At 46.0% G+C, this 13,054-nt stretch overlaps 1 protein-coding gene across 1 annotated transcript in view; it reads right to left on the bottom strand.

Moving 5' to 3' along the window:
• LOC135808446 (lysophosphatidylcholine acyltransferase 2-like) overlaps positions 1 to 12,179 on the bottom strand; it is a 39,134-nt gene extending 26,955 nt beyond the window's left edge. The window contains exons 1-3 of the mRNA XM_065321637.1: positions 11,710 to 12,179; positions 3,057 to 3,196; positions 1,118 to 1,338 (exon numbers count right to left, since the gene is read on the bottom strand). Coding sequence (XP_065177709.1) covers positions 1,118 to 1,338; positions 3,057 to 3,196; positions 11,710 to 11,796 — 448 coding nt within the window. The 5' untranslated portion in view covers positions 11,797 to 12,179. The remainder of the gene's footprint in view (positions 1 to 1,117; positions 1,339 to 3,056; positions 3,197 to 11,709) is intronic.
• Between the last annotated feature and the right edge of the window lie 875 nt (positions 12,180 to 13,054).

Raw genomic sequence — 13,054 nt, 5'->3', positions numbered from 1 at the left:
CGCAGCCTTTTCGGACCAAAACCAGTCGACTCGGCGCCCAAAAGACTACAACATATGGACCAATCGTGGTCTTCCGTGCTTTTAGAATAACGAAACGGCGCTTTTAGTGACATTTTGCATACAAATCCCCATCTAGTAAGGCGCAGTCACCCAGTTTCGGTGGAAGTGCGAGAGTTCAATTGGGAATAAAGGAGGAAGGGAGCGTCTCAGCTTCCTCGGACCAAGACCATTCGACTCAGCACCCCGAAGACTACAACTGGTGAATGATTTTAGGGTATACCGTAGAATCCCGTGGATAAGCCCATGGGCTTATCTGTTTCACAAGGACATTTCGGTGGGCTTATACAAGAACATGGGCTTATACAAGAACATGGGATTATAGACGGACATGGGCTTATACGCCGACACCAAAATAGTGCTACAGTTGAACATCGATTATCCGCACATCGACTATCCGACCATTCGATTATCCGTAACAGTTTTTTGGGCGCACGTGCCGTAGAGTACGCACTGTGCATGTAGTGAGCCATTCAAAAAATACGAAAATTTTGAAAAGTAAAAAGTAAAAAGGTCGTGCGGCTAGTAATAACCACTGAAAGTGTGTGACAGTTTTTTCTTATCTGGAACATTTGCCTTATCTGAACACCGCCTGACAGTTGTCTGCCCAGAGGTGGTCGGATAATCGATGTTCAACTGTATTGAGAAATACCAAAGAAGTGAGAAGTACATTGCTGAAAATCACTGTGCAAACAAAGTACATTGTACTACCTAGGCCCATGGGCTTGTACAACGAAGCTTCGCGATGTTCGAGCTTGGCCTGGGCTTATGCGTGAGCATGGGCTTACACGCGGGTGGGCTTATCCGCGGGATTCTACGGTACTTCCCCTTTAAAACGGAGCCGGACAAGGATCGCCGAAGATCACCGATTGCAGTCGCATGAACTGTTTCCCTGGTTGCAGCCGCATGAATTGTAACGGCGAATTGCACTTTGTACTTGTATTTGTATTTATGGATTCTCCACAGGCCTTAGCCTAAATCAAGGGAGTCTCCATTAAACAGCTCACAAATGGCTCATTACAATCACACGTGAATTTTTGATTCCACATCTGTCACTAACCTCTCTGCATCAAGATGTGCTTGTTGGCTGCTCGACTCAACACTTGGCCGAGCGCGTAGCAGATCATTGTTGGTCCATCTGCCCATAGCGTGTGAGGTGCCAGCACCGAGATGGGCGCAACTGACTGGGGAACCCTCTTGCCCTTCACATGTATCCAATTGTAACCAAGACCTAGCAGACCAAGTCGTGCTAGCAGTGGGAAGAAGATTTGAACCAGCTTCCTTTGCCGCCCGACAGGTGTTACAACACACACACAGACACACACACGCACACATGCACACGCACACACACACACACACGCGCACGCACGCACACACACACACACACACACACACACACACACATGCAGACACGCGCACACATGAGCTTCAATACTATTGTAAGGCAGGGAAACAAATTTCAAACAATGTGCATACGGCAAACTGGCCACGAGGAATGAGAATCTTGGTGTACAGATGATCACAGGAAATGTTCAACCTTGCAAATCTGTACAATAGAACATACTTACATAGAAGAAACAAAAGTCGTTGTTCCCATAGTGCATTTATAATGTGCTGTCGTGGACATGGAAATCCGGTCGAATGACGCAGGGCCTGCGCCCTCAGTGCGTACAAAAACGCTGCATGCACTGCACGTCTTGATCGTATTCGTACTCACGGCTGCATGGCCAGCGCACTGGGGCCGCTTGATCTCCGACCGCATTTCCATGTCCACGACAGTAGATACTACAGTGCTGGCAACTGAAATCCGACCCCAGGGGGTCGGATTTCAGTTGCCAGCACTGTATATATGTACTAGTGCAGCACACTGTACTGGAAGAGTGGAAAATTTGACAATTTTAAAAATAAACGATTTGAAAGTTTTTTTCCGCTTTATAGCGGACTCAAAGTCGAACGATCCCTGCCATCATAATATCATAATATAGAGCTTTTTCAAGGACGCCGCTCCCGCCATCGCCCCGGTGTTCACCCCGAGATTGTGGTGAACAGGTCGCAGGGCAAAATGCATTGAAAAGTATACGAAATGTGACAGGTTCGTCTCGACCAGCGCTTGGAGCGGTTCTGAAGCTTGTTCTTTTTCGTCCAAGCCATGGAAGGGCTTCCTGGCAACTGCTCTGACTCAACACGAGTGTCGGACATCAAGTGGAGCGCCATTCTACTGCTTCTTTCACCTCCACACATCCATTCCCATACAAAGTGAACGTGAACTGGGCTTCACCTGCTCACCAGCGATTCAAAAATTGCTCGCACATTACCCCAAAAAGTGACCGTTGGTACAACCTTGAAAAAGCTCTATACCAGTTCATGTACCTGTCTTTAAAGGGGAAGTTCACCCTCTAAAGTGAAAACTTCACACACAGCTTATAGCGAAGAGTGCAATGATTCGAATGGTGAAGGTCCTAGGTTGATCGGAGCAGCCGATCCCGAGTTATACCTGCTTGAAGTTTTCACTAAAATTGGTGACATCATGATGATGTCATTCATTTGCCCAGAGCCTAGCCCAGACTAGGCCGGATTTATGATGTCAGAGAGATAGACAATGTATGGGAGTAGATGGGGAGAAATCTATTTTTCCTTGTTTCTCTCCAGTGCCAGCATGCTAGCAACGAACTTTATACCAGAATTGTTTCCAGTCTAGATTCCAGTAGGGTGCCATATATCCATACCGAAGTTTGAAAAACATCCGACTTCTTTGGGACAATGTAGAGCCAAAATACTGCTATTTCCCCATCTACTCCCATACAAAGTCTATCTCTCTGACGTCATAAATCCGGCCTAGTCTGGGTAAGTTCATGACGTCCTCATTTCACCAAATTTAGTGAAAACGTCAAGCAGGTATAACTGGGGAACGGCTGCTCCGATCAACCTGGGACCTTCACCATGGGAATCAGTGCACTTTTCGCTACAGGTTGTGAAGTTTTCATTTCATTCAAACTAACCTTTGCCAGGGCTTCAGGTGGTGATGCGGCTCACCACTGTATCCATAAGATGCAATGAAACCAACCAGAGTGACGAAGGGAACGACGGATAACAGCAGCAGGGCACGCAATGGTAGCAAGAAAATAGCACCTATAATGGTCTGGCAAGACGATAACAAAAAAAACAAAAAACAAAAAAAACAAGAAGAAAAACAGATCACAGTTGGTCCTATATGGGGAAGAGAACAATTATTGGTGACCTTGGAATTCAGCCCCTCGTACATTGATTTTGAACACACATCGTTCTACAATCTAGCGAGATGTGTATGACCATAATTATGGGAAACGTTCGTGTCAAAGCCAAAAATTCGCAGCAAAATAGAGTGTATTAAACTTCAGAAATACCACAACTGCGAACGCCAGGCCGAACTAAGCGGTCGCATTTCCAAAGCGATTCGACGTACTTTGCATTACATGGACTTGTCTCGCAAGTGCGAATAGGGAGCCTTCTAAGGAACTTCGAAAAAATGGTCTCGTTCAGTGGTCTGTGAAAGTAAGGTGGTCCAAGGTACATAATGTTGGGCTGAGAAACTTTACACGCCTTGATCAGATACTAGTACCTACTAGTACACTTTCATGATTGTGCCACAAAATGTCAAGACCAGTTTGGGGCAAGCTTGGCACATATACAGTACAGGTACCGTATTTTCTGGAGTATGAGGGCATGTTCGTTTGGTAGGATCGGGATCCCGATCCACCGGATCCACTGGATTCGCACCCTTTCGATTGGTCGAATCCGGATCCGGATCCTTTGGATTTGGATCTGGTCAACCCACCTCGGGAAGCAGGGTTGACCGGATCCAACGGATCCTTTTTTGCCAATCAACCTTTTTTGGCACGACAACTGCACATTTGGCGGGACCCAACCCGCGGGAATGCCTTTCCTCACGCCTTGCACAGCAAAAGTTTGGTTGTTTCATTCCTTTGTTATTTTTTGGTTTACCGTTTCAACCATTGCGTATCCTTTGCTGGCAAACAGCCCTGAGTGGCAGCGAAATTCAACATATGGAGATGCGGAACCCGTTGGACCCAGGGAGCCCTTTTCCCTCGGGCCACCAACAGTCGACGGGGAAGTTTCGTTTTCTTCCATTTGTGCTTCGTTCCAATTCAACTCACTCCAATTTTGGCTGTTATTGCGGCTTCTATCACTGCGGCAACTAGCCCACGTTTGCAGCGGAGTTCAACACATATGGACATGGAGATACGGAACCCGTGGGAGCCCTTTTCACTCGGGCCATCAACACGTGGAGGTTTCACATTATTCCGTTTATGCTTCGTTCCGATTCAACTCACTCCAATTTTGGCTGTTGCTGCTTCTACAACTGCGGCTCATTGGGCGGCAAATAGCCCACATGTGCAGCGAAATTCAACATATGGGAGATACGGAATCTGTGAGAGCCCTTTTCACTTGGGCCATCAACACGTGGAGCTTTCACTTTCTTCCATTTGTGCTTCCTTCCAATTCAACTCACTCCAATGTTTGCTGTTACTGCTTCTACAACTGCGGCTCATTGGGCGGCAAATTGCCCAGATTGGCACCGAAATTACAAACATGGCCGGACCAGACCGGAGAGATGATCCGAGTATGGCGAGAATGACGTGAGGGACAACTTTTCCTCGCATATAAAAAGCATTCAGCACGCATTCACTATCTCCCTCATCTTTCTCGTTCCTGACAATGGCAGCTGAAAGTCTTGCGTCAAAGCCCTCTCAGCCCAGTGGCCAAGATCGTAGGCCTGGCTTCCAGTGGACAAGACGGCTGACGCTGGAACTAATTTCGGCACGGTCTGAAAACGACGGCTTGTTTCAAGACATCAACTGGAGGAAAAAGAGTGCGTGGAACCGGATTTCCCAGCGAATTGCAGCAACATTCCCGGACGAGGAACTACATCCGTCTGCAGAACAATGTGAAAACAGATGGAAAAACCTGATGAAAGCGTACAAAGCCTATGTGGACTCGCAGCAAAAAACTGGGGCTGACCGTAAACAGCCGCCTGCATTCTATGATGAAATGAATGCTACGTTTGGTTGGAAGCCCAACATCCACCCAAAATGTGTGGGTGGCCCGCTGGTTCCTGTCACCAGACCCCCAAAGCGTCCAGTTGAATTATCGGATTCGGAGGACGATCAGGATGGTGAAGCAAGAGTATCATCCGCTCCGACCACACCGCAAGCCACTCCAGTCCGTCTCAATGCTACAGCCGGAACATCAGCAGCCGTGGCAACCCCTGCCGCTAATGATGAGGAGAAGGGCGTAAAGAAGAGGAGACAGCGGTCTGGAGGGCAGTCCAGTGACGCCCTGGAATGGCTCAAGCAGACGAAATGTGAAGATCGAACCTGGCGAGAGCGTAAGCACAACGACCAGATGGCAATACTTGGCGACCTTACTGCAGCTGTCAATAGGCTTGCAAAGCAGTAGAGGCATACTTCGAAGTACTATTTATTTATGTATCTATTGTGAGTTTGTGAAGCATGCAGCATGTGTTTCTACATAACATCCAATGCTACATGCACATACATACACACACACACACACACACACACACACACACACACACACACACACACCAATGAATCGGTGATGATACCTTGCATCTATAATTATTATGTATCCATCTCTCAATGATGTATCATTCTTTTGATATGGGTAACAAGATACTCGGCTGAGTTTGTGCTTATTTCACTGCCTATAATGAGAAAGTACTACCTACGCAATATCGAGTATCATCTTCTGGTTGCGTGTATGTGTGACGTGGTTTGCGTTAGAGCATGGGGTGGCAGGGAAGACTACCAATCACACACTACTGCCTACTTGCACGACACTATTCCTTGCCATTCTCTGCAGTCAGTAGCTGGCACCCAAAAGCTTTTCACACATGCTTTGATTTGAGTTCCGATGCACGATGACGTCTGTGCTTCAAAATGCAATGCAGGAATGATTAAAATAATACGATCCCATTGCATCATCACACACTACTGCCTACTTGCACGACACTATTCCTTGCCATTCTCTGCAGTCAGTAGCTGGCACCCAAAAGCTTTTCACACATGCTTTGATTTGAGTTCCGGATGCACGATGACGTCTGTGTTTCAAAATGCAATGCAGGAATGATAAAAATAATATGATCCCATTGCATCATGATCATCTCATGACATCATTAACTTGTCCAGACTACACAGCCAAAACACAACTTGCCATGGTGGAGCATTGGCACACAACTCACATACTGAGAACAGTTGCATGAAAGGTAGAGTGTGGAAAGAAATGAGGACCCTACTCAAATACAGCAGAATTATGCGAAGTGAGTAGTAGAAAGTCAACAATTGTGAAAGTCTGCCTTCCTCTGTTAAGCAATGAGATCCACAATTCGGTTGCGCTTGTCTGCGGCACCGGTGTTTGGCTGAAAATACAACGTTGGATTAGGTACATCACCTTCAGGTAGGTCTTGAAGAAAGTCACTGACATCGTCTTCGTGCATGATGGCCATATTGTGCACCACGCAGGCGGCAATGGTGATATGGGTGGCGTTCTCAACATTCACAATATTTAGATACTTGAGTTGCCTCCATCTTCCTTTCAGCAATGCGAAAGCTCTTTCAATACACATCCGTGTTGACGAGTGCTTGAAGTTATAATTGGTCTGACTTGCTGTGAGGTGACCATCATCCCTGAAGGGAGTCATCAGCCACGGCAGTAATGGGTACGCAGAATCTCCAACGATAAAGGCTTCTCCAGGAAAGAAACGACGAACATCTTCAGTGACCAACTGCTTCAGGGGACTGTTTTCGAATACTCTGGCATCATGCACAGAGCCAGGCCAGCCACAATACGCATCCGTAAATAGCAGGTTCCTGTCGCAGACTGCTTGTAGAATAACGGAATGGAATTTTTTTCTGTTCAGGTATGTCTCAGGTGCCTCATTTGGTGCTGCAATCGGGATATGGCAACCATCAATCGCCCCCATGACGCCGTGGATGTGCTGAGCTGAATGAAATTCTGCACCTCTCTGCACCTTGCCCCTGGGGCCAACATATCAATAACGGAGCCATGTCCTGCAAGGCAAAACATACACGCCGTACGCTGTGCCATACTGTCGATTTGGATAGACCAAACTTGTCTGCCACCTCTCTAATGGTGCTCTTACTGCCAAGCCACCAAAGAGTAACCAAAAGCTGCTTGCGCACGGGTATAGGCTTCCGACCTCCATTGCCCTGCACAGCCATGTGGACAGACTGGGATAGCTTTGTGCATACAATTTCTACTGTTGCACGGTGAAAATGGAAGTGTCCACGAAAATCTGCATCAGACTGCAGAGGCACAACAACTTCGACGTAGTCCCTCTGCCGCGGAACTGATACACGTCGAGGTGTTCGAAATCCAAGGACTCCATTGAAGCCAGGTTGGTGCGACAGTACACAAATCTCATCAAACAAATCAGACGGTATCTCCTCACTTTGCAGGATTCTGGCAACTACCACAGCTACAATGCCAACTACGACACGGATTTTCCGTCGGCGAATCTCATTATCTCCTTCGTCCATGATGCTTGCTACCGAAAAATGGAACTGAACAAGACCTCACGGGGAAGGAGAACAACAGCTAACTTCACAAGCTACACATGGAATGGAATGGAAGTGGAACAGCAGCTTTTTATGGACTTGAAATGGTCCTATTATGGAGGCGACAACATGATCGCAGAACCCTGCTAGCTCACGCGTTTTGATTTGAATTTCAAAATATATTACAAAAATTGATCGGTACCTTGACAACCTTGGCAACTTTCAATCGCCATTTTTGTACGTCATCATTACGACGACCAACCGTGCTAGCCATCGTTCGATTGGAACTGGGAGGATCCGAGTGATCCAAGATCGGGATCGGGATCCGGATCCCATCAATCGAACATGCCCTGAGCCGCACTTTTCAAACACCAATAACTTTGATTCAAGCAGAAAAGTCGGTGCAGCGTATACAGTACTATGATGGTCAAATAAACCGTGATAAACAGGGTAGATGTCTTGATTTCGTGACAAAAATCTGGGTGCGGCTTATACTGCAGTGCGGCTTATACTGCAGTGCGGCTTATACTGCAGTGCGCCTTATACTCCGGAAAATACGGCATAATAGTATTGAATGTGTGAGAAAAACATACATTTATGCCCATACTAAAGTATTAGCCACAGGCCATTGGCAAAATCACGAAAAAAATTTGCATTCATAGAATCGGGTTTTTCGCAGGGGAAAGACTCACGGGGCATGGTGCAGTGCGCTGCCTCCACTACGTAGCCACAAACTGGGTAGTTTGGCTCGGTTGCTTTACTTCAAGTATGTTTTTCTGAGAGACTTCGGAAGGGTTTGGGTGTGATGCGTCACGCGCAGGTACTGTCTTCGAACCCGTCGAATCATGAGTAAAATCGCCATAGGAAAATTCAAATCCAGCTAGCTTGAGCATTTAACATTTCACTATACGTACTGAAAGCAGCGCACCGCCCACAGCATCCATAGCTCGAAGATCAGAGGTGCATACTTTTTGGGTTTCAAGAAAGGTGATCTTCACGCTTTTCTGGCATGCCAGGGTCATGATCACTACTCGCTAGGATTCATTTTAGCTCCGCAAGATTCCTACGTAAAAATCCAGGGGTCGGAGACTTGGAGTTCACATGCCACCACGTACACCACACGTCAGCACCGCAGCCATGCTGGCATGCTGCGTCGACTTGAACATCAATTACCGTATTTTCCTCAATAAACGTACACGTCTCCAATATTATTACGTCTCCCATTGTAGTACAACTATGTTGAATGTCGATCGAAAATATAAAAGGACATGTCTCTAGTAATAGTGCATGCTGGATTGATGTGACGGCCATTACTGAGGCACAGTACCAGGGTCCACCTTACTTCGTTTTTCCTACCTGCTTATCATCTTTGTGTCTTTCTACACTGTGTATTACCATAGTTGTAGTGGGTATTTAGACTCAGGGATGAATTTGTGGTCATATTTTTGCAAAGCAGTTTCTGCGATACGAAATCACAGTTGTGTAGCAGTCTTTGACTTTGATTAGCATTTTTCTTTGAAGGTTGGGTGTTTACCACATTGTCCTTCTTGATAGTGATGCCTGAAAGCCCGTTTGCCAAAAAAACGATTGAAGCATACATGTGCATGCAGATTGAGAGTACCTGCACCACATACACTGCACGGTATGCGTGTTACTTGACAGCGCAGGCTAGGCATGGATAGCCTGTATGTATAGCAATTTTCTGCAAGTCACGGTTACTTTTGAGTAGCAGTCGATCTATTAAGCATCGCAAACTGCGATGTGATACAGGATAAATTCATCCCTGAGACTATTTACAGCCTTACAGCATCATCAACGTGAGTTGTTTGCCACCCAACCCAAGCAATCAATATTTCCAGAATCAATACAAGTACAGTCAACTTCGCTTATAACGACATTCGGCGGGGCATCAGAAAATTGTCCTTATTCGCGAAGTGTCGTTATACCCGAATTCTCATTATTATGTATTCCAGCTGGAAGGGACTTTGCTCTGGGCATGGAAATTCTGTCGTTATTCGCGAATTGTCGTTATATCCGCAGTCGTTATTCGCGAAGTTGACTGTACACGTCTCCGATCCTAGTACCGTACTGGCAATATATGTTGCCGCAGTGAGGCCATGAAGCGTTACATTGGCACATGTTTGCCGCGCGCAGGGCGTTACATGCAAAGTCGCACAGGAGCCGTTACACAGGTTTCTATAGTATATTGCCGCAGTCCTTTTTTTGCTATTGCCGCATCACTTTTTTGCTATTGCCGCATCATTTTTTTGCTTGTGCCGCATCATTTTTTCTTTTCATCCACATTGAAGGCACAGAAATTCAGTTGCTATCCAACTGTTACAAACCCGACGGCAAAGGGCGACAACGATATCAATAGAAGACTGTATATTTTAACTATCAGAGTGATCTGTTCACAAAAAGATCATCAAAAGGAAAGTGACATAGGGGAAGAGCGCTTCCTCCAAAAACTACTTTTCACCACGCGGTACACGTGCTTTCACAGTTGTCAGCCTTTTTTTTGCAGTGCAAACTGCAATGAAAAGATCGCCGCACCCCGCCGGACGCGCGTTACGAACTCAACGAAAATTTGTCGCACTAGCCTGGTCGCGCGTTACGCCGCACCCCCCTGCGTTACGCGTTACGCGGCAACATATATTGCCAGTACGGTAGTACAGTATCCTATAGTAGTACAGTCTCCTATAGTAGTACAGATCTCACCACCTTAGAAAAAATAGAAGTACACTGTACATTTATTGCAGATAGTAGAGAGGTTGCGCACAACGAAAATTCGTTAGATTTCGACCGTCCGGGTTCGAGTAACGAAAGTTGCTCCGAAGATCCGTCCAAACGTGACCGAAACAGAGCAGATCTACGAAAATATTTTTCGTTACCTGGAGTACTAAAATACTGATATTTTACAACTCCCTGTCTTGACTCTTCGTACCCGCGCGGCCGCCGCGTCGACCCACTACGACAACGTTCGCGCGTTGTGCGCAACCTCACGGTTTACGAATACTTGTTAGCTTTTCGTTAAAAATATTCGTTACGGCGCTACGAATTTTCGTTGTGCGCAACCTCTCTACTACAGTACCAGTACTTCTTCAAGCTGTCCCCTTGGAAAAACGCAATTCCGCGGCCGCGGCAAATTTCGCAGAAATTGCCATCATCCGCGGAAATCACGGAATCCACACTTTTGCCCGCGGAATCTGAATTTTTTAGGGTAAATTAGTAAAATTACTACTCAAAAAGCAGCAGAAAACTACTTTGCGATCTGTTTGAGACTTTGAGCACATTGCCCTTGCCAGTGTAGGTGAGTGCAGGTCTCTCCAAGATTCTTCACTCTCATTCAGTTTGTGACTGCAAAGGATAGTGTGAAAAGTGCTCCTTCAATGGCTTCATGCAACATATCCTCTACGAGGAGGGTGAAAAACTTGCAGAAAGTGCCGCAGATTTTTGATTTAACGCAGAAAATGCCGCAGAAAATGCCCCTTTTCCCCGTGGAATTTGCTGCGGAATTAGTGAGGTTCTGCTCTACGTTTCGGGAACGCGAGGCAAAGAATCACGCAAACTCTCTTCGCGTTCCCGTAACGTAAAGAAATCCTGTTCTGCTCTACGTTTCGCGTGGAGAAGTCACGTGGAATGTGTACTGGGAACTTCCCCTTCCATATTTGGCAGTTTTCCGCCTGCACTCGAGTACTCGTATGATACCAAGCAGATCCGTACGCATTTTCTTTGCGTGTGCCACAATGTAGATCTAGAGAACCTCATGAATCTGGACCCAAAACACGCGAAGCCGTAGACTCTAACCCAGACACCTGCTCTCTACGTGATTTCTCTACGTTTCACGTATAGCAGAACCTCTCTATTTTGAATTCTTGGCCGCGCTTTTCCAAAGGGACAGCTCAAGTACATATACATCTACGTCACTAGGCTGATCCTCGTGCTTCGGCGTCACTAATACATCATGTCACGTAGCATCAATCAGAGAAAACCCGTACATTCAAGTACTGTACATTGGACTAGTATAAAGTTGGAAATTATGATAAATCCGTACCTGGATCACGAGGGAAGGAGTCCATTGTATGTGATGGTAGAACGGATTCTTGACTTTTGGTGCTGGGAAAGTCCTTACGACAGCCATCTCTCAATATTGCTAGCAGCAGTGATTCTGTTCTGACTTCGAGTAGTTCACCACCCTGCGGCACTACTGCTAAAAAGTAGAAGTAGACAATGACATGCCGACAGGTAGATCTACGTCCACGCAGAGATTCGATCAGCTACTACAATGTAGAATCCATGACCACTCCCATGGGGGGCCGGGGAATCCCGAGGCTCTTCTGGTATTTTTGCTGTCACCACCACCACCATAAATAGAAGCGTTTAGCCATAAATAGACGCAGTGATTCCAATTCTGTACAGGACTCCCAATAATAGTATTCTTATGCCAAGTTATGGTGACCATCCACCATAAATAGAGTCGAGCAGGGAGTCGAGCATTTGAAATAATTGTGAATGCTTCTTGTGTCGTAATTTACGTAAAGCTATAGTATAACCTTATATCGAGTATGAAAAAGGTTTACCGGTACGGGGTACTCAGATCATTCTCAATTTTTTAATTACTAAAATAATTTTAATTATAGGTTAGTGCATGGCAGGGAGGGCCTTATGGCTTGTTAGTGCCCGACAGGTTAGCCTGAGGGCCGTAGGCCCGAGGGCTAACCTGAAGGGCACAAACAAGCCATAAGACCCTCCCTGCCATGCACTAACTATTTTAGAACGAGGTTACATGCATTATCTCACTTCCATTATGCTTGTGTACCACTATATTGGGTAGTTTTGTGGTTTGTGTGCAGAGAGACTTGGTGTGGTATGAAAGAATATTTTCTTCTGGTAAGTTAAAGTGGTGCTGAGTTACCATAAGTAGAATGGAAGCAAATGAAATGCTGGGCTCTTATTGCGAGCTTCATTCTTATTATACATGTATGTAGCTTGTGGAGCTATTTAGGGGCTTTGAGAGCCCCTTGTCGATAACTCTAATGACTTTGATCCTCGCTTTTATAGGTTTCCGCAAGCTGTTGACAAAGAAAATTCGTACAGATGAAATAATACGGGAGGCAAAAACCGTACACACTTCTGAATTGCGTAGCTTTTAGTAACACACCGTACACGTTATGCAGAGTTCATTATCTGCACCGTACTATTATGCATACAGGGAGTTGTACGCACCAGTTAAACTAATCCAAGGCCCTCGACGCGTCATCAAGAGTAGTAAAAAATTAATAACGATTGAGCGGGCTTTAAACTCTGATAAGGCCCTTGGCGGGAATGTCGCTGATTGGTCGTTTCCTGGACAACGAGACAGACCTCGTTCTAAATAATTTTAAAGCAGATAGATAGAC

The sequence above is a fragment of the Sycon ciliatum genome, chromosome 2, assembly GCF_964019385.1.
Source record: "Sycon ciliatum chromosome 2, ocSycCili1.1, whole genome shotgun sequence".
Lineage (NCBI taxonomy): Eukaryota > Metazoa > Porifera > Calcarea > Leucosolenida > Sycettidae > Sycon > Sycon ciliatum.
Note: the sequence above shows the minus strand (reverse complement) of the source record. Positions and strands in the feature narration are given on the sequence as shown.